Raw genomic sequence first — 21,435 nt, 5'->3', positions numbered from 1 at the left:
ATCAGAGACATAGCTGAGCAAATCCTGGCAGTGCCTGGTAACTCCTGGCATCCAGCTACAAAGGTTATTGGCAAAAGCCTGGGAGCAGGCCGTGCATCCACCCATTCATCACCATAGGCAGTCCTTTGAAATCGAGGGAGACTTGCTTCCACTCTAAAAGTGAGTTCTCAGTGAGTACTAAAAGTACAGTCCAATGCGGGAATTACAGTCCCTGTTTCAGAGATGTCACACAAGGGGATGAAAATATAAATTAAAAGGGGGAAAAGTGTGCAAAATAACCCCGGAAGAGTTAAAGAAAAACACAGTAAATTCAGCGCTGTAGAGGAAATCACACCCTCCATTTCCAATCCCGTAACATAACACGTTGGTACGTTAATATACTGTTGCACCATGATCGAGGTCTATGTCTATGAAATGTTTATAATCCATTCTCAGCTCAAAACAAAATACTTCACTCATCCTCACACAATCAGTTCAAAAAATGACAAGCATATATAATGGATAAATGCTTGCATCATTCATATGGCATTCTTTTGTCTCTTATTTTAAATAGATTCTAAAATCAATGATATCCAGAAGCCTTAGAACTAGTTTAGTTTAGTTCTTTCCAGATGCAAACATGATAATTTTTTCCATCCATTTATTCAAAATAGCCTCTTTCAATTTAAAGCTACTTTAGCAATCTGCACACTTGGCATTGGTGGAATATGATCTCTTACCATGCAATACAATGAAACCCTGCCATTTTGCAGAAATCAGAAATTTGACCTCAGAAGCTTGTCCACTTGTAAAAGTTTGCCTTAAATCATAAGTACTGTGTATTAGCTGGGTGTGAAGTTAACCTATTAAACTGTAACTTTCACAGTGTTAAGTTGCCATTTATTGCATTAAAGATGTTTGCATCAATTCTAATCCTTAATAGACAAAAGCAGTAAACAGTGCAATGTACACTTGTAAATAAGCATGCATGGACTTCTGCCGTCTCATCACCCAGCAAGTGTTATCATTTTCTCCCCTCTTCGTCTGAGGTTGATGACTCATGCTGGGGTACAGTTTCATGAGTCTGTGGTGCCCTCCAGTACCTTGTTCAGTGGTCATTCATCATGTCTGAGCCAGACAGCGGATGTTGGGAGGGAACCTGACTATGCAGGGCATCACAGCTGGGTTCCATCTTGTCCTCAGCCCACAGCCACAAATGAAATTAAAAGGACTTCTTGTGATCATCGGGGTGAGGAATGTTAGTGCTGAGAAATTAAACACTTTCCATTTCTGGTGCCCATTGCCAGCATCAAAGACGATTAGATGCAGAGTAAAGCCCTCACTATTACACACTAACACTGTGCCTCAGCTGCAACTTCAGGTGAGCATCTCTACTTCACCAGACTTACATCTTTTAATACATTTCCCATATCAGCCACCCTGTTGTCTCTCTAATTGAGAGTAACAGATTCGAGCAGTCATATGCTGCGGGCTATGGCCATTTGGAACTATATTGAGGCTACTGAAAGTTATTTCATGTAGGAGGTGTTAAGCCAGCAGACAAAAAATAAATCCCTCCAGTCTGGGCTGCATTTGAAGCCAGATGCCACAGATGAAAGGTTAATACACCAACCAGTCCCCTGAAATCGAAAATTTATTGTCCATTTTTTCTTTCTTAAACATAGGGACCTACCTAGAAATCTGATAAAGCTCAAAAATGGGCAGTGCCACCATGGGTGGAGGTTAACTCACGCCCGTAAAATGAGCGCAAGCAGCACCATTATTTTAGTGCTGCCTGTTGATTTAAATGATTGCAGTGCAGAACCTACCGTGCAATGCACTGTTTCAGGGGAAGGCCCAATATAACATGGCCACAGCATCCCTGGAACAAGGCAGCATTTTCTTAAAGCTAGGCCTTCAATTTAGAAACATAGAAACATAGAAAATAGGTGCAGGAGTAGGCCATTCGGCCCTTCAAGCCTGCACCACCATTCAATAAGATCATGGCTGATCATTCCCTCAGTACCCCTTTCCTGCTTTCTCTCCATACCCCTTGATCCCTTCAGCCATAAGGGCCATATCTAACTCTCTCTTGAATATATCTAATGAACTGGCAACAACAACTCTCTGCAGTAGGGAATTCCACGGGTTAACAACTCTCTGAGTGAAGAAGTTTCTCCTCATCTCAGTCCTAAATGGCCTATCCCTTATCCTTAGACTATGTCCCCTGGTTCTGGACTTCCCCATCCTCGGGAACATTCTTCCCGCATCTAACCTGTCCAGTTCCGTAAGAATCTTATAAGATTCTTTGAGATCCCCTCTCATCCTTCTAAACTCCAGTGTATAAAGGCCCATTTGATCTAGTCTCTCCTCATATGTCAGTCCCGCCATCCTGGGAATCAGTCTGGTGAACCTTCGCTGCACTCCCTCAATAGCAAGAATATCCTTCCTCAGATTAGGAGACCAAAACTGAACACAATATTCCAGGTGAGGCCTCACCAAGGCCCTGTACAACTGCAGTAAGACCTACCTGCTCCGATACTCAAATCGCCTAGCTATGAAGGCCAACATTCCATTTGCCTTCTTCACCGCCTGCTGTACCTGCATGCCAACTTTCAATGACTGAGGAACCATGACAGCCAGGTCTCATTGCACCTCCCCCTTTCCTAATCTGCCGCCATTCAGATAATATTCTGCCTTTATGTTTTTGCCCCCAAAGTGGATAAGAAAGCAGTCTCGAGCCCTTAAAGGGGAAATTCATCCTAAAATTTAAAAAAATCAATTAAAAATAGACAGTCTTTAGCCCTTAGAGCTCAACTGCCTTCTGAAAAAAACATAAAAAATAATTCCAAAATGGCAATCTTCACCTCTTAAAGCTAAACTGCATTCTGCACCTAACAAAATAGTCAAAATGCTTCAGCACGAACACAAATGGCTTAACAGACCAGGGAAAGGGCACCCAGAGTAACAGAGGGACGGTAAGGTGTGGGACAAATGTTGAAACGGGAATTGGGGTTGTGGTCACTGGTACTGCAAGGCGGATGATCTATCCCAGATAGCCTGGCCAGAAAGGGGCTGTTTGGGTTGCATCCTTCCTTCTGCTTTCTCCTCTTCTGCGCCTTCCTCTTCTGCTGTGATCCCTACTTTCTGTGAGAAGCCTGTCCCCTTTGCTACCTCTGCTTCATCTCCATGTGTACCCCAGACTGTAAGCAAGTGTTCTTCTCAGAGGCAAAATACTATGGATGTTGGAAAACTGAACTGAAAGCAGAAAATGGTGGAAATATTCAGCAGGTCAGGCAGCATCTCAACCTGAAACATGAACTCTGTTTCTCTCTCCACAGATACTGCATGACCTGTTGAGTATTTCCAACATTTTCTGTATTCTCAGAAGCCTTGCAAACGTCCAGCAGTACTCCATGCACACTTTAACAACTTTTAAAATCTATCGCACCAAGCCAATACTTCAATAAATTGTTGAAAAATATCCAAAAGTTGAAATCCAAACTTACCTGAAAGATGTGGGTGTTCCTTTAAGAAGCACTGACAGCATCTCTGCAGGGGTGCTACATGCACTTTCTTGCATACATAGTTGGGAGAGGGTGTTGTGACATGTGGCGACATCCAAAATAGCAATCATGGCATCAAATCAGGTGTTACACGAATTTGAATGAGAGGCCTGCACTGGCAACGGTAGCGCTATGGCCCTCACCAAATTGGCGACTGCCATGTCACACGCCTGAAGCAAGGCGGCTGCCATTCTTTCAACAAAACCGGCATTAAAGACCGGCAGTTCAATGGGGAATTTCTAGGCCATAATAATTAGTTTTCACTAAACTATGAAGCATGAACCCTTCCACCTGATGCAGTTTTGGCACAATGGTGTTGATACAGTGACAGCAGCAAAATACATCAAATTTAATTTCCTGCTGAGTAGTATAATCATTAGATTATGAATTATGAAGTTATTATGCAGACTAAGGCAAATATTTATCAACACAGGATAACGATATAATGACAGGGAGTTACTTCTTAACACTTCGATGTTTAAGGTACTATTTTTGGGATATGGTTTATCCAGAGAATATAATCAATGATGTAATGTGTTCCTCGCTTCTATGCCTCAAATATTCAACACTCAAAGAGTAAGTATTACCCACTTCCTACAGTTTGTAGATCACAGCTGATGGTATATTTTGTGCTAAGGTATGAAAGTAATTTAGCAAATTAGCACACATACTGCAAGTATTGTTTTATGCACCAATTAATATTGGAAGCATCTGTGTGGCATTATTTTTGGTGGTATCTGTCTGTCCAGTGTCATTTATTATCCAATTTAATGTGATCTTGGAATTCAACTCTTAAACAACATTAATTGACATATAAAATAATTTACAGGCAAGTGAATTTCTTTAAGGGAAGTTCCAGACAATTTGGCTACGAGCAGATTTAATTATCATATATGTTGTACTGGAAAAATAAACTTAGGAATTATGAGAATGGTTCAGAATGGGGTTGCCTCATTATAGAATTGATTATGAGCCAGCACCAGTGCTGAACTGGCAGAGAAAACATTTTAAACAAAAACAATATCAGAATATTATCTTGTTAAAGGTACAGTGAATAAGTAATCCTAATTGAGATATTTGTGACCTAAAGGATTGAGAACATTTTATACAATCCCTTGCTAATAGATGTAGTCTAATAGACATATTTTGGGCTGTTTAACACCATTTACCATATTTGGGAAACCATCTGTGAGAGAGTGATAAGTTTAGTTTGTTTCTTTTTTTGGGACATATCACCATTGGTAAGCATTACTGTACATACTTTAATAGTGTTTGTTTAATAGGAACAATTCTAAAAAAAATACTTTATTTGCCAAGCAGGGGGCTCAATAATGAGTATACTCAGAACAGGGATGCAGTTAAAAAAATTCCATAGTAATATCAGGCTAATAGTATTCATGTTTAATTTCATATGAAGTTTAATACAATTCAGATTATGTACTATAACGCTGCATGCAGTAAAATATCTATATAACCTCTCCATAATTAACATTTAATAAAAGCACAAAGACTAGAAATAATGGAAAATCCTAAAACTATAGACCATGAACAAGAGAACATAAAATGCTTGGCGGTACGACAGATTGTCAGGTACCAGCTAAGCATGAATATTGTAAGCATTTGCTTTAATTCCTGGCTACCAGTGATAGCAAAAATTGTGCCCTCACTTTCCATCAAAAATACACTTCATTTAAGAAGTAGGTTATAGTTTAAATAAAATCCAATAGGGAATTCAGAAGGAAATTCTTTACCCAGAAAGTGGCTACCACAAGGAGTGGTTGAAGCGAATAGAATAGATGCATGTAAGGGGAGGCTAGATAAGCATATGAGGGACAAGGGAATAGAGGATTACACTGATAGATTTAGATGAGGAAAGATGGGAGGCGGCTTGAGTGGAATATAAATGCTGGCATGCACTGGTTGGGCTGAATGACCTGATTCTGCACCGTATATCTTATGTATGTAAAATGGTACTGCTGAATGTTACTCTGTACCCATCTACAAGATGTCTTATTTTTTTAAATGACATAACAGAGATCAGCTGGAGGAAAATGTAATGATGGCAAGTGTCACATTAATTTGATCCTAATACTAGTTGCCACGTGCATAGAAGGATGAGAGTAATTTTACTAAGGTACTAAGGAGCAGGTCACAGTTATCTTGTGATCTAATACATGTTCCATCAATTCTGGTTCACCAATTGATGGTTAATTCTGCTTTCAAATTTCTGCATACAAAGAATAGAGGTCCAGGTGAAGACACTGTCCAGGAGAGAGCCCCATAGGCAGGAGAAGTGCTTCGTTGCTGGTGTTCAGTGCAATTATTTTGGATTTATAAAGAATTTTGAGGTGCGATTGCAGCAGCTCATGTTTCCCTAATACAGCAGTCCCTCAACATAACAGGAGGCTAGGAGAAACAAAATGTTATTGAGTAGCCATTGTATATTCAGCTTCTGCATGATTCAGTGGGCTATGGCAATTTCTGAATATCTTTTAACTCATCCTTCCAAAAAATGCAATCAATAAACAAAAAAAGATTGACCTACATTCTTATTATCTGAACCAAAGTATTTAAAAGCAGACTGTGTCGACCAAATCTGAACAATTGAATGGTTGTGCATTACTAGATTTGCTTACCTGTCTATTGCAGGGTAGGTTTAAGGGTTCGACTATAGTCCACAAATTCCTGGATAGATCTTGGGAAGGCAAATCTGGCATGCAATGGCACTGCCACTAGTCCACTGCCAGTGTCCCTGACCCGGTCAGAAATCTCAGGGCCAGGCTACTTTTTACATTGATTCTAACACATATGGGAAGAAATAATGTTGTTGCGGTACCTTGGTCCAGTGCCAGTGGTCCCACAGGACTTTGGTGGGGCATCGGAGAAATTAAACAAAATACCTTTGTCTGCCAATTTAGGTAATGTAATTGATAATTGATCACATTCAAGAATCTGGTCTTGAAATGTATAAATTCCACTCGCCTCCCCCTCATGCCTCAAGCTATACTGGATGCCAGGCACCTATGGGCACGCCTCGCAGTTCAGATGTTTATACCAAGACATTTTCAGCTGCTCAATTTTCTTCTACCACAAAAAGAGTCATTTCAGTGTGACGGATGAAGAGGATGATGACCAGGGATTTACTTGAGAAAGTTTATGGAAGTGTCCCTAAGACTTGTATTCTTCTTATCAGCTGCAATATTTGGATGTTACAGGATCAGGATCAAAAGATGAGTTTCTCTGTACTTTTCCAAATGAAGCCTCCAATATTTTTTAACTGAGCAGGTATACGCTTTGTAGAATATTAACGTTGTTGATGGTAACAAGCAGGGTCAAGGTGTCATGAAGATTTCCACTCCTCATGGCTTTTGCAACTATCTTCTTTAGTTAATGATCCGAGCTGAGTTCAAATGGATGAGAATACCAAGACAATGGGCAGAGTGTCTGCAGCATACTCTTGGGAAGAAGGAGCTCCCTATCGGAAGAATTACAGGCACAAACCAATGTCCTACCACCTGTGGAATATCACCATCTTTAGGGATACTTGCCCTTTATATCTTAACTAATGTTGGCAAGCACTGAAAATTTGGAATGCAGATTCAAAATTATTCTTTACAATATATGTCACAAATAAATGGTACAAATGGATTGTATAGTTACCCAGCAAGTTGTGCACTGAGTCATTCTATTACACGAGGCACAACAATAAAACAATTTAAAAAGCTGTTCATAAATTAGAGAAAAGTAACATTTGCAAAATTGTTTATACTGGAGTTTCTACTGGCTTGATCAGATCATGGCAAAACTGAAACCTTCTCAAACCTTTGGTTCTGCCTCCTCAGTATGTTATTGTAACACACCTTACAGTATGTTATTGTAGCACACCCTATAGTATGTTATTGTAACACACCCTACAGTATGTTATTGTAACACACCCTACAATATGTTATTGCAGCACACCCTACATTATGTTATTGTAACACACCCTACAATATGTTATTGTAGCACACCCTACAGTATGTTATTGTAGCATACCCTACAGTATGTATGTTATTGTAAAACACCCGACAATATGTTATTGTAGCACACCCTACAGTATGTATGTTATTGTAACACACCCTACAGTATGTTATTGTAGCACACCCTACAGTATGTTATTGTAACACACCCTACAATATATTATTGTAGCACACCCTACAGTATGTATGTTATTGTAACACACCCTACAGTATGTTATTGTAGCACACCCTACATTATGTTATTGTAACACACCCTACAATATGTTATTGTAGCACACCCTACAGTATGTTATTGTAGCATACCCTACAGTATGTATGTTATTGTAAAACACCCGACAATATGTTATTGTAGCACACCCTACAGTATGTATGTTATTGTAACACACCCTACAGTATGTTATTGTAGCACACCCTACAGTATGTTATTGTAACACACCCTACAGGATATTCTTCTTTCAGTAACATCATGTAGAATTTTACCATTTTCTTTTTTAAATGATTAAACATTCCGTAATAACAATTTTACATCTCGTTTGGATAGTTGTTTACTTCTGACATAATTGAGACAAGATAGACATTCAAACCCCAATCAGATTACGCTATCCTATCAGTAGCTGACCATGGTATACTACATTAAGCATTGGTGAGATATCCAATGAGGATTTCTGGAGTGCACCACATGCAGGGACACCATTATGTATATTGACAAGATAATCATGACTGTTTATTTGCATTCTAATGGTACAGTCTACAGGATACTGGTTTCAGTTAGCAGTAGGATGCTGACTTTATGTTCCCTGACACTAACCTCGAACACTCAGGAAAAAAACAACCTTTTGAAGACAGCGAGGTCGAAATTACCCCACCCGATAAGGCCTCTGGGGGCAGCATGGAATGGCCGCTGGCTCTCCGTGGAGGGGCCGCCATTTTAGAAATTGCCCTTCCTCAGGGATGGCTCTGTCCATTTTCCCACCGCGGCTTGCACATGCCGACACCATACCGTCTGGCGGGGAGCCCCTCACGAAATTGCCCCTTACCCAAAATTTCCCCGCGGGAGAGGCCCCGCCACTGGTCGGTGCCCCCGATAGCTTTTGTTGTCAGTGCACTCTGTGTGAAATGGCGGCACAGCCGCCCTTAAAGGGGAGGGCGCACTGCTGCGGCCGCCATGTTAGTTTGGCAGGTTGGCCCGACAATTATGCCCCTGGGTTCAGCCGGTCACCAACAGGCAGCCTGGTACCCACTCTTGGATGCCAGGCCACTGGCCCAGCCGAAACTCTCCCTGGTGACTGAATGGACCTAACTAAAATATCTGCAGAGTTGGCAGTGGCTCTCCTCTTTAAATGAAAGGGAAAGACATTGTGACGCGCCAACGCAATGACATCATCAGCACAGCGCTGATGACTGACAGCTGTAGACACTCCGTCCTGCCCCCACTTCCACCCTGCTAGTGACAGCCACTCCCACTTCCGCCCCCATGATGATCCACTTCTGCCCCACTGGAAAAAAAAAACCCAAGGAGCTGAATTTTGCCAGATAGGCTGCCGCATCCATTGCTGCATCCGCTTCAAAAAGGCTAGGTGCGCCCTGTTTCTGGCAGAGGGAGTTTCTACCCCAGCATTTCTTGTCTGGGGTAATAAAAAAGCACTACCAAGATAATCTGCAGTGCTTGCTCCTTTAATCTAACACTTGTCTACTGGTGTAGATTTCCTTTCTGATTTCTCATTGTAATGTTTCAATAATTATCTTCCTGAACATTTATCACTAAAGAGTGTCTTTTGTTTAAACAGCTTGACATTCTTGGAAGAAAATTAAAAAACATCAAAAAACAACAATGTACTTCAGAGCAGCAAAGAAATGTAATGATGAACGGACCAAAGGATTGAAATTGGTCCCCTCCTGACGATTCAATCTGATATAAATCAAGAACAATTTCTGTGATAATGTTCACAAAAGGTAAATATGCAGGTACAGCAAGTGATCAGCAAGGCCAATGGAATCTAGGCCTTTATTGCAAAGGGGATGGAGTATAAAAGCAGGGAAGTCTTGCTACAGTTATACCGGGTATTGGTGAGGTCACACCTGGAATACTGCTTGCCGTTTTGGTTTCCGTATTTACGAAAGGATATACTTGCTTTGGAGGCAGTTCAGAGAAGGTTCACTAGATTGATTCTGGAGATGAGGGGATGGACTTATGAGGAAAAGTTGAGTAGGTGGGCCTCTACTCATTTGAATTCAGAAGATTGAAAGATGATCTTATTGAAACATGTAAGATTATGAGGGGGCTTGACAAGGTGGATGCAGAGAGAATGTTTCCACTGATGGGGAAGACTAGAACTAGAGGGCATGATCTTAGAATAAGGGGCCCCCCATTTAAAACTGAGATGAGGAGAAATGTATTTTCTCAGAGGGTTGTGGATCTGTGGAATTCGTTGCCTCAGAGAGCTGTGGAAGCTGGTACGTTGAATAAATTTAAGACAGAGATAGACAGTTTCTTAACCGATAAGGGAATAAGGGGTTACAGGGAGCGGGCGGGGAAATGGACCTTAGTCCATGATCGGATCAGCCAAGATCATATTAAATGGCGGAGCAGGCTCGAGGGGCCGTATGGCCTACTCCTGCTCCTACTTCTTGTGTTCTTATGTTCTTATGTTCAAAATACCCTACTGAGGGTTATATTTTGGTTGCAATTTCTTTGCTGTTGTTATGATTAGTCATTTCTCAGCTGCACCTATGTATCTCATTTGACAAACTGCCCATCAGCAATTTTCTGTCGTAATTTATAAATTAAGGGATCTAAATGATTTATTTTGAATGGGAATCGCTGGGGACTGGCAATAGAATATTTTCCTCTCCTTTATAGTTTGCAAGGAACGTACAGGAGCTCACAGGAAACCAACAATGCATTAACTGGTTTCAGCAGGAGTTAGATAATTCCTGCTATTGCTGCATTGCTTATAGGTTCACCAGAGAAAGCATAAATATGAAAGATTTATCTTTGAGTAACAAGAGAGACAGAGCTCATGAAAACACAGCTCTGTATGGACAATGGACAATGACCTTTACTGCAAACTTTGATGACATGCACTTTGAAGGCTTTCAAATTGTAATTAATATTTCAAGAAACTTTGGATACAGATGAATCCCATTTTCAGACATTGTTATTAATTTTTACTTCAAACATTATTGATTAGACATTTCCCAGAGACGTCTAATGGCTGAAAATAAACTGCCCGATGTGCTTGTCGTTGTGACCACACAAAATAATCTTCTGAAAGTAAGCACTCTTCTTGTATGTAAAGTTACCTTGGTATTGAGCACTGAATCCCCTGTGTCTGTGGTTGTTGTCTGTTATAAAGTGCAGCCTAAGCCAGTTCTTGCTGCTGATAATAGGTGGAGGCAGATTCATCCCCGACAACCTGTGACAGAAAATAAAACAGGAATATCCTTGTTATTATTATCCCAGTTCATTTTCCTCCTTTAATAGTTATCATCTAAATGGACCAATGTCAGTCCGGTCAAATTTAAAGACAGCTGTAAGGATATCAATCTTTGCACAAGGTAAGCTGCTCAAAATAAATTACTTTAAGTAGACAAAGACGAGTGACTTATGGCTCTCACCAGCTTTTGCGATCAACATAACAAGTTTTCTGCATTTTTTGACAGCTTACTGTTGTCCAAGTATATTTTTTGAATGCATGCATATTGTTGAATTAAATAACAGTATCAAACAACACTACTTGTGGTCTTAAATTAGGAGAGTAAAATTACTCAGGAAGCTGTACCGAAACTGATTGTTGAAAAGACACACTAAATGTTACCATTAAGGCCAGTGCACTAATACATTTTGCAAATCATTTTTTTTAACCGGTAAGTAAATAGTCACCCTAACTCTCTCTGTTTTACTCATTTCCATTGCAACCTTTTTACATTGCACAATAAATTAACATAATAGAATGCTACAGCACAGGAAGCAGCAACTAGGGCCATTAGGTCTGCATCAAAGTTGAAGTTAAAAATGGGGCAAACTAGCTTTATTACTGACACCTGTCAAATCTATTCTATTCTCTTTATCTGGTTGGATAATATTATTTCTATATCTTATCAATTGAAAGGCTACATCAGGGCCCAGGCTATCAGACTGACTCTTATCTCCAGCATTGCAGGATTTGCCCCTGCCCCAGAGATGCTCACTTATCCTGATCATATTTTTATACCCCGAGTCATGTACGTATGGCAGGGGCCTCCCTGGGTTTCATTGGTGGTGTCATACTCATATGGGAGCAGAGAGTTGCTGTGGCAGGCCTAAGGGCATGCTGCAGTAAGAGAAAGAGATGGCCAGTGAGCTGTCTGGTTGTGACAAGTTTGAAAATCTTGCTTTGAACCAATGGTGCCCATACTCAGCTGAGCTCTGATGACTGTTGTACAGGCCTCTCTTCTATTTTTGGTGCAAGGCCCCCTCCATTGATATCTGAAAACTGGATGCCAGGGCTTAGAAGATTGTTTCCCTCAATTACTTGGACTTTACATAGTGGCACCTTGTGACGCAACCATAGTGCTCCCTCATGGAACCAGTCCACAGAAAATGGCTGAGATGCAGGGACTATTTTCCAATTCTGTTTACCTTAGATCATCAGAAAAACATCGGGGAGGAGGCGGGAAGCTTAGACCATGTTGGATCTCCATTGTTGATGGATCAGTGTACATTAAACCATACAAGGAATTTTATTAGCCCCTACATCACATTCGACTGTGTAATCCTGGATTTTCAACAAATGTTGCACAAGGTTGCAAAATGGTTTGCTGCTTCAATAGTATTTAATTGTGTCATTCACTTCCACTCAAAGGAACAGCTCGCTGCTATGGAGATGCCATCATTTAACAAACCCATTACAGGGTACCACAAATCTCACCCTTCTGTGGCCTTGACTGAGCAACAGTGTGCTATCTGACTAAATCAGTTGGATAACTTTAAGACTGCCTGGTTTGTCTAGCAGGACAGGGTACCATTCTATCATTATTTATGTTCCATTTCATACAAACTAAAAGAAATACAATACTGAAAAAGTTCAGTATGAAATGAACACTAAACAAGCACCTTTGTTTTTAAAATTCCGAATGCATTGGCTCATGTTAATTTAATAAAATCAAGTGCATTTTCTAATTATTTTTTCTGGGTTACTGCACAGAAACTACTGGTCCCGATATCAAAATCACTGGTGCATTTCGCATAACCACAAGAAAACAACTGATCTGTCCAAGACTTTGTTCACTTGCAGATTTGGTGGAATATTTCCCACTTGTTCAACCTAAAATAATATCCTTAAAACAAGCCACAGCGCAACACAAAAGTTTGATTCTAACCTTGCGGCAAGAGGTGAGTGTAGGGCCGGCAAGCGAGACCGGCGGGGCAAGGGGCAGGCGAGCCCCAACTCACCAGTGTGAGACCAGGCCTCATCGCCTTTCTGAGAAAGCTACTCCTGCCTGAATCCAGTGGGAGTGATGTAGCAACCAGCAGATAGGAGCAGAGCAAGGCAGCGGCAGGAGGGAATGGTCCCCAAAAGCTAGGTAAGTGCATCAGGGGATGCGACAATTGTGGTCAGGAAGGGGGCAAGTCTGCAGGTAGGAGAGGCCCTGCTCCTCAATGCCCACAAGAAAACCTTAAAAAAAATACTTCCTTTGGCACTGCTGGTGAGTATAGCACAAGGTGCCACCTATGCGACTGCACATTAAAATGTCATTGGGTCTGAATTACCTTTTCAAAGCATGAGTTTTGAATTCCAGGTAGGTGAGGGTCACAGACGTAGCCCCAAACTCTCCTATTAAAATGGTGCCATTTGTGAGTACGGTTTGGACATGCTGAGGGTCAATATTCACTTGATTGCCCTGTTGGTAATCGAGTGGTAAGGGCCTCAAAATTGGGTCCATAGCCTTACTGGCCCATAACACTAATGATGCAACTGGCTCCCTAATGAAAGTGGCTGCCACCAGGCATTCGAAGAGCCTGCCTGTTTCAGGCAATAGGCCCATTTTAATAAGTTAATTGGGCTCCTAGGATGTTAAAGGACCCCAATTGCCATTTTAGGCTCAAACTGGTGTGCGCCATGTAGATTCCGATTAGTTCCATGGACGATGGAGCCGAAGAGGCCCAGCAAAGGTAAGTTTGAATTCAATTTTTATCCTGCTTCTGCTCCTCTGAGTCCCGTAAAAATAATCTGGCTGCTGCTGCTTCAGGAGCTTTCCCAAGGGAACGTGACTGCCTCCACTTATCTTACTGGCGACCAGTGTGGCTCGATAGTGGTAGGCCTGAATATGGTGACCAGCATCAAGAAGCATTTGGGGCTGGAGCTGAGGCCTCAACATGATGGCTGCTTCTTCACTTTGACTGTGGGCAACCGTTCAGCATGCTCCACCGGTTGGTCGCCAGAAGACAGAATTAACCCTGCTGATGTGGAAGTCACACCCATAAATTTTCACACTGTCTATATTTTGTGTGCCTCACATCCTGTTCTTGTCAGGAGGTTAAAATCAGACTTTAGGTTTTATAATCTTCCACTTAAGAGCGCAATTTACCAATCAGTACAAGCACTAATTACTGACTACATAGCATAGTGGTTAAGTTACGGGACTAGTAATCCAGAGGCCTGGAATAATGATCCAGAGACGTAAGTTCAAATCCCACCACGGCAGCTGTGGAATTTAAATTCAGTTGATTAAAATAAAACTATGGAATAAAAAATAGTATCAGTAATGGTGACCATGAAACTATCGGATTGTTGTAAAAACCCATCTGATTCACTAATGTCCTTTAGGGAAGGAAATCTGCCGTCCTTACCCAGTCTACTTTATATGTGACTCCAGACCCGTAACAATGTGGTTTATGTTAAACTGCCCGCTGAAATGGCCTGGCAAGCCACTAAAAACTTGCTACAAGAAACAATAAGATGAATAAAACTGGACAGACCACCCGGCATCGACCTAGGCACCAGCTTCGAAAACAAAAATGGCACCTCCAGCCCAGTCGACCCTGCAAAGTCCTCCTCACCAACATTTGGGGATTGTGCCAACATTGGGAGAGCTGTCCCTCAGACTAGTCAAGCAACAGCCTGACATAATCATACTCACAGAATCATACCTTTCAGCCAATGTCCGAGACTCCTCCATCACCATCTCTGGGTATGTGTTGTCCCACCGGCAGACAGACCCACCAGGGGTGGTGGCACAATGGTATACAGTTGGAGAGGGGAGTGGCCCTGGGAGTCACCAACATTGACTCTGGACCCCATGAAGTCTCATGGCTTCCGGGCAAGGAAACTTCCTGCTGATTACCATATTCCACCCTCCCTCAGCTGATGAATCAGTGCTGCTGCATGTGAACACCATTTGGAAGAAGCACTGAGGGTAGCAATGGCACAGAATGTACCCTGAGTGGGGTCTTCAATGTCCATCACTAAGAGTGGCTCGGTAGCATCACTACTGACCAAGGTGGCCAAATCCTGAAGAAGATAGCTGTCAGACTGGGACTGCAACAGGTGGTGAGACAACCAACACGCGGGAAAAACCTACTTGACCTCATCCTCATCAATCTACCTGTCACAGATGTATCTGTCTATGACAGCATTGGTAGCAGCGACCAACGTACAGTCACTGTGGAGACGAAGTCCCATCTTCACACTGAGGATGCCCTCCATCGTGTTGTGTGGCACTACTACCGTACTAAATGGGATAGATTCAGAACAGATCTAACAGCTGAAAACTCGGCATTGATGAGGCACTGTGGGCCATCAGCAGCAGCAGAATTGTATTCCACCATGATCTGTAACCTCATGGCTCAGCATATCCCTCACTCTACCATTACCATCAAGTCAGGGGACCAACCCTAGTTCAATGAGGAGTGTAGAGGAGCATGCCAGGAGCAACACCAAGCATACCTGAAAATGAGGTGCCAAACTGGCGAAGCTGCAACACAGGAAAATGCTAAAAAGTGGAAGCAGCATGCTATAGACAGGGCTAAGAGATCCGACAATCAATGGTTCAGATCAAAGCTCTACAGTCCTGCCACATCCAGTTGTGAATGATGGTGAACCATTAAACAATGAACAGGATGAGGAGGCTCCATGATTATCCCCATCCTCAAGGATGGCGGCGCCCAACACGTGATTGGAAAAGACAAGGCTGAAGTGTTTGCAACCATCTTCAGCCAGCAGTGCTGAGTGGATGATCAATATCGACCTCCTCCTGAGGTCTCCACCATTACAGAAGCCAGTCTTCAGCCAATTTGATTTAGTCCACGTGATATCAAGAAACTGCTCAATGAACTGGATACAGCAAAGGCTATGGACCCTGACAATATCCTGACTGTCAGGCTGACGACTTGTGCTCCAGAAATAGCTGTGTCTCTAGCCAGTTGTTTCAGTACAGCTACAACACTGCATCTATCCGTCAATGTGGAAAACTGCCTAGGTAAGTCCTGTCCACAAAAAGCAGGACAAATCTAATCTGGCTAATTACTGCCCCATCAGTCTATTCTCAATCATCAGCGAAGTGATGGAAGATTTAGTCGACAGTGCTATCACCAATAACCTGCTCACCGATGCCCAGTTTAGGTTCCACCAGGACCGCTCAGCTCCAGACCTCATTACAGCCTTTGTCCAAACATGGAAAAAAGAGCTGAATTCCAGAGGTGAGGTGAGTGACTGCCCTTGATATCAAGGCAGCATTTGACCAACAGTGGCATCAAGGAGACCTAGTAAAATTGAAGTCAATGGGAATCAGGGGGAAAACTCGCCACTTACTGGAGTTATACCTAGCACAAAGGAAGATAGTTGTGGTAGTTGGAGGGCAATCATCACAGCTCCAGGACATTGTTGTAGGAGTTCCTCAGGGAAGTGTCCTTGGCCCCAACTATCTTCAAATGCTTCATCAATGACTTTCCCTCCATCATAAGGTCAGAAGTGGGGATGTTCGCTGATGATTTCACAGTGTTCAGGGCCATTCACAACTCCTCAGATAATGAAGCAGTCCATGCCCGCAAGCAAGAAGACCTGGGTGACATTCAGGCTTGGGCTGATAAGTGGCAAGTAACATTCGCGCCACAAAAGCACCAGGCAATGATTATCTCCAACAAATGAGAGTCTAGCCACTGCCGCTTGACATTCAATGGCATTACCATCGCTGAATCCCCCACCATCAACATCCTGGGGGTCACCATTGACCAGAAAGTTAAATGGATTAGCCACATAAATATTGTGGCAACAAGAGCAGGTCAGAGACGTGGTATTCTGCGGCAAGTATCTCAGCTCCTTACTCCACAAAGCTTTTACACCATCTACAAGGCACAAGTCAGGAGTGTGATGGAATACTCCCCAGTGGCCTGGATGAATGCAGCTCCAACAACACTCAAGAAGCTCGACACCTTCCAGGACAAAGCAGCCTGCTTGATTGGCACCCCATCCACCACCTTAAACATTCACTCCCTCCACCGCTGATGCACCGTGGCTGCAGTGTGTACCATCTACAACTCACCAAGGCTTCTTCGGCAGCACCTCCCAAACTCACAACCTCTATCACCTAGAAGGACCAGGGCAGCAGGCACATGCAAGTTCCCCTCCAAGTCACACACCATCCTGACTTGGAAATATATCGCCATTCCTTCATCATCGCTGGGTCAAAATCCTGGAACTCTCTCCCTAACAGGACTATGGGAGTACCTTCGCCACACAGACTGCAGTGGTTCAAGACAACGGGTCACCACCACCTTCTCAAGGGCAATTAGGGATGGGCAATAAATGTGGCCTTGCCAGTGACGCCCACATCCCATGAACAAATTTTAAAAAGCACACCTGGCATAAAAGTTAAGGGTGTGACTTCCACAGCAGTGCAATCAATGGCAGGTCCTATTCCTTGGAACAATCACATTTTTGACCCCTGTCACATCTGCTACATTGAAATTACTGGACATGTCTGTCAGAGATTTAAACAGGATTGTCCACTGGGACATTTTTTGAACTGTGAACAGATAAAAGACTGCGAGCGCGTTGGTTGGAAGCTACACAAAGTTTTGAATAGCCCAAGCGAACAAGTAGGCTCATGACATCCAAGATTCATGTAATTGTCACAGGCTCACTCACTGTTATTGCCATTGTCATCATATTTTTTTTGTGCATCAGCTCAGTATAAGAAGTAAAGGTGATCCTTATTATATGAGGAATTGTTTTCAGTGTAAAGATTCTGCCCATTTAGCAAACTGTCTTTTTTGCTATTTTCAACCTCATTCCTGTCAGGAAAAATCCATGCTTTTAAATCTACTCCTATAGCTTCACGGAGGCCCAGCATTATGAGTCTGAAAATCATTGAACAGCTGCTCAGTTGACTTCAGTTTGCAGAAAGTTATATATTATAGGGTTGATTCCTCAATGCCATGCTCCCAGCAAGGATACACACTCTAGGGAGTGCAGGTTGGAGATAGATTTACAACACTCTCGGCCCGATTCCCAACCCATGCTCCCTGCTCGGAACATGGGATCGCCCTGTATCAGGGATATTTAATTCATTGTTTGATGCTTAATGTAAAATATACAGAATTATTCAATTTTAATATTACAAAATAATGTGGTGTAATGTTTTATTCTTTTTTCACAGTATATTAATATTTTAATGTAAGATTTGTTAAATTATGGCTCGAACTAATTCAGCACAAATTTAGGAATCTCAGTCAGAGAGGCTAATGTGGGAAATAAAAAAATGTCACACTACTGCTGCAAAGGATTCTCTACCAAGATTATGGCTAATGTATATTGTTCGGCAAAGTAGAGGAAGTTTTACTTCACATCTAGTTGCACTAAACTTGACCATGGAGTGTTCCATGTTGACACGAGAGGAGGTAATTTCTAGTCCCGGCTGCCCATTTCATGCCTGTAAACGGATGAGCAGTGTTCCTGTCTATTTTGGGCATGAGGCCACTTAAATATTCAAAAAGAGGTCCGATGGCGATTGTTGGACCCTGCTTACAATATTAAGATAGAGTTTTGTGGGGCCCGGAGGCAGCGTGCTGGTCCCACTACCAGCCCACGCTCAAAGGGATTGAAAATCGGAAAGAAATACAGTCATGGAAATTACAAAATTGGTTCCCCTTCTGCTCCCAGGTGCAACCTGATGACTAGATATGAACTGGACGATTTCCCATCATCCCACAACCAGGAGCTAGATATTGCCCACGACTCACTGGCTACATTCAAATAAGGCTCAAACCCAGTAATGGTTCTGGCCTCTTGACTGCTTCAACTTTGTGACCTTTGCGGCCACAAGTCAAAAATTCTGAAAATGGAAGTGTTTTCTTCCTCAGCACCAATTGCTCTCAAATTAATGAGAAGGAACTATTATGGTACAAAACTTTAATAAACTAATTTGGGTCCTGGTGAATTGATTGCTGGAGCGATCAACACAGTGTGAGACAGCATGAAACACAGTAAATAGGGCCTTGTGTTGTACAGCCACAGAAGAGAGCACACATTTCTGCTACTATTTCTGAGTTTATACGGAGCTCAGGTCTGGCTCCACCGCATACAATTTGGTTCACTGTATTATGAGAAAAACATCCAGGAATTGGAGAGGATACAGTAGAGGATAACTAAATTGATTAGGCAGGTGAGTTTCTGAAAAGAGGCTGCAGTAATTGGGGATGTTTACACTGAGAACCGAGGGCTCGGGAGTGATCTTATAGAAGTATTCAAGATCCATAAGGCCATATATAAGATAAACAGCAATATTTTTATGAAATTAAATGTTAGATTTAACAACTTTATACAGCGAATGGTGAATCTATGGGGTGAACTGTCAAGGGCAGCGTTAGGGGCTGATGTATCAGTACGATTCAAGAGAGAGTACTTGGAGAGAGATTTGATACAGGGTTATGGGGTATTATGGTTTAAGATGTTTGCTAGACACTGGGTGCAGCCAGATGGTCTTTTTCTGTCCTGTATATTTTTACATTGCTATATAATGATACATGCACTCCATTTTGTCACAAAAAGTGCCAAATGATAAGTTAGGGTTTGAGCAATTTGATTAATTCAAAAATACGATTTTAAGTCGTAAAATTCGTTAGTGAGACATAAAATGATCATCTGTCCAAAGTATTATCAAAGATAGTGAAATTTAGTCTGAAGGTGATAAAACTGCAGCTGGGGATTTTAGAGGCCATGTTAAAAGCAGAAGTGGGTGATGTTGTGGAGGTGGAAATCATCATCATCATCATAGGCAGTCCCTCGGAATCGAGGAAGAGTTGCTTCCACTCTTAAAATGCGTCCTTAGGTGGCTAAACAGTCCAATACGAGAGCCACAGTCCCTGTCACAGGTGGGGCAGATAGTCATTGAGGGAAGGGAGGGTGGGACTGGTTTACCGCACGCTCTTTCCGCTGCCTGTGCTTAATTTCTGCATGCTCTCGGCGATCAGACTCAAGGTGCTCAGCGCCCTCCCGGATGCACTTCCTCCACTTAGGGCGGTCTTTGGCCAGGGACTCCCAGGTGTCGGTGGAAATAAGGTGGATTTGATGATAGAAAAAATATGGAATTTGAAGCAAACTGTTAGGTTCAGTTTGAATGAGTAGCCAAGGAGGGAATAGGATTGGCATATAGGAAGAGAGCTTTTGGCGGCGCCAGCTAAATAGGACAGCTTCTGTTTTTTTCTGAATATTGTGTTGGGAGAATATTCTGGCTCTTCAACAACTTGCTGCCGAATAAGCTGTCAGAGAGCACAGTGGTGGTTATGAAGCTGAAGTTGATGTTGAAGAGGTAAGGATGGTTGTTGTTAGCATACACACAGAAACTTACCCGATGCTTACAGATCAGGGGGGACCAGCGGGGTGTGGCGGGGGGGGGGGCAGAGGAGGGGGCCTGGCTTCTTTGGAAGATATTTAGAAATGGAACTAAGTGATGACAGTGCCATGGAGCTCAATTACGGATAAGAGATAGTGGAGGAGAATGGAACCTGACTTCAATAGAATTGAAAATCGAGAGAGATGTATAACACGAGGCTGAATTGATATTGCACATTTTCATCATCATCATCATAGGCAGTCCCTTGGAATCGAGGAAGACTTGCTTTCACTCTTAAAATGAATCCTTAGGTGGCTGAACAGTCCAATATGAGAACCACAGTCCCTGTCACAGGTGGGACAGATAGTCGTTGAGGGAAGGGGTGGGTGGGACAGATTTGCCGCACCCTCTTTCCGCTGCCTGCGCTTGATTTCTGCATGCTCTCGGTGATGAGACTCGAGGTGCTCAGCACCATCCTGGATGAACTTCCTCCACTTAAGGCGGTCTTTGGCCAGGGACTCCCAGATGTCGGTGGGGATGTTGCACTTTATCAGGGAGGCTTTGAGGGTGTCCTTGTAACGTTTCCTCTGCCCACCTTTGGCTCGCTTGCCGTGAAGAAGTTCCGAGTAGAGCACTTGCTTTGGGAGTCTTGTGTCAGGCATGCGAACAATGTGGCCTGCCCAGCGGAGCTGATCAAGTGTGGTCAGTGCTTCAATGCTGGGGATGTTGGCCTGGTTGAGGAATCTAATGTTGGTGCATCTGTCCTCCCAAGGGATTTGTAGGATCTTGCGGAGACATCATTGGTGGTATTTCTCCAGTGACTTGAGGTGTCTACTGTACATGGTCCATCTCTCTGAGCCGTACAGGAGGGCGGGTATTACTACAGCCCTGTAGATCATGAGCTTGGTGGCAATTTTGAGGGCCTGGTCTTCAAACACTCTTTTCCTCAGGCAGCCAAAGGCTGCACTGGTGCACTGGAGGTGGTGTTGAATCTCGTTGTCTGCTCTTGTTGATAAGAGGCTCCCTAGGTATGGGAAATGGTCCATGTTGTCCAGGGC

General features: G+C 42.7%; 1 protein-coding gene across 1 annotated transcript in view; it reads right to left on the bottom strand.

The window, feature by feature from the left end:
- The window catches only part of csmd3b (CUB and Sushi multiple domains 3b), a 3,002,015-nt gene that overhangs the window by 1,217,199 nt on the left and 1,763,381 nt on the right, over positions 1 to 21,435 (bottom strand). Inside the window, exon 6 of the mRNA XM_070874966.1 lies at positions 10,868 to 10,980. Within this exon, the coding sequence (XP_070731067.1) occupies positions 10,868 to 10,980 (113 nt within the window). The remainder of the gene's footprint in view (positions 1 to 10,867; positions 10,981 to 21,435) is intronic.

The sequence above is a fragment of the Pristiophorus japonicus genome, chromosome 1, assembly GCF_044704955.1.
Source record: "Pristiophorus japonicus isolate sPriJap1 chromosome 1, sPriJap1.hap1, whole genome shotgun sequence".
Lineage (NCBI taxonomy): Eukaryota > Metazoa > Chordata > Chondrichthyes > Pristiophoridae > Pristiophorus > Pristiophorus japonicus.
Note: the sequence above shows the minus strand (reverse complement) of the source record. Positions and strands in the feature narration are given on the sequence as shown.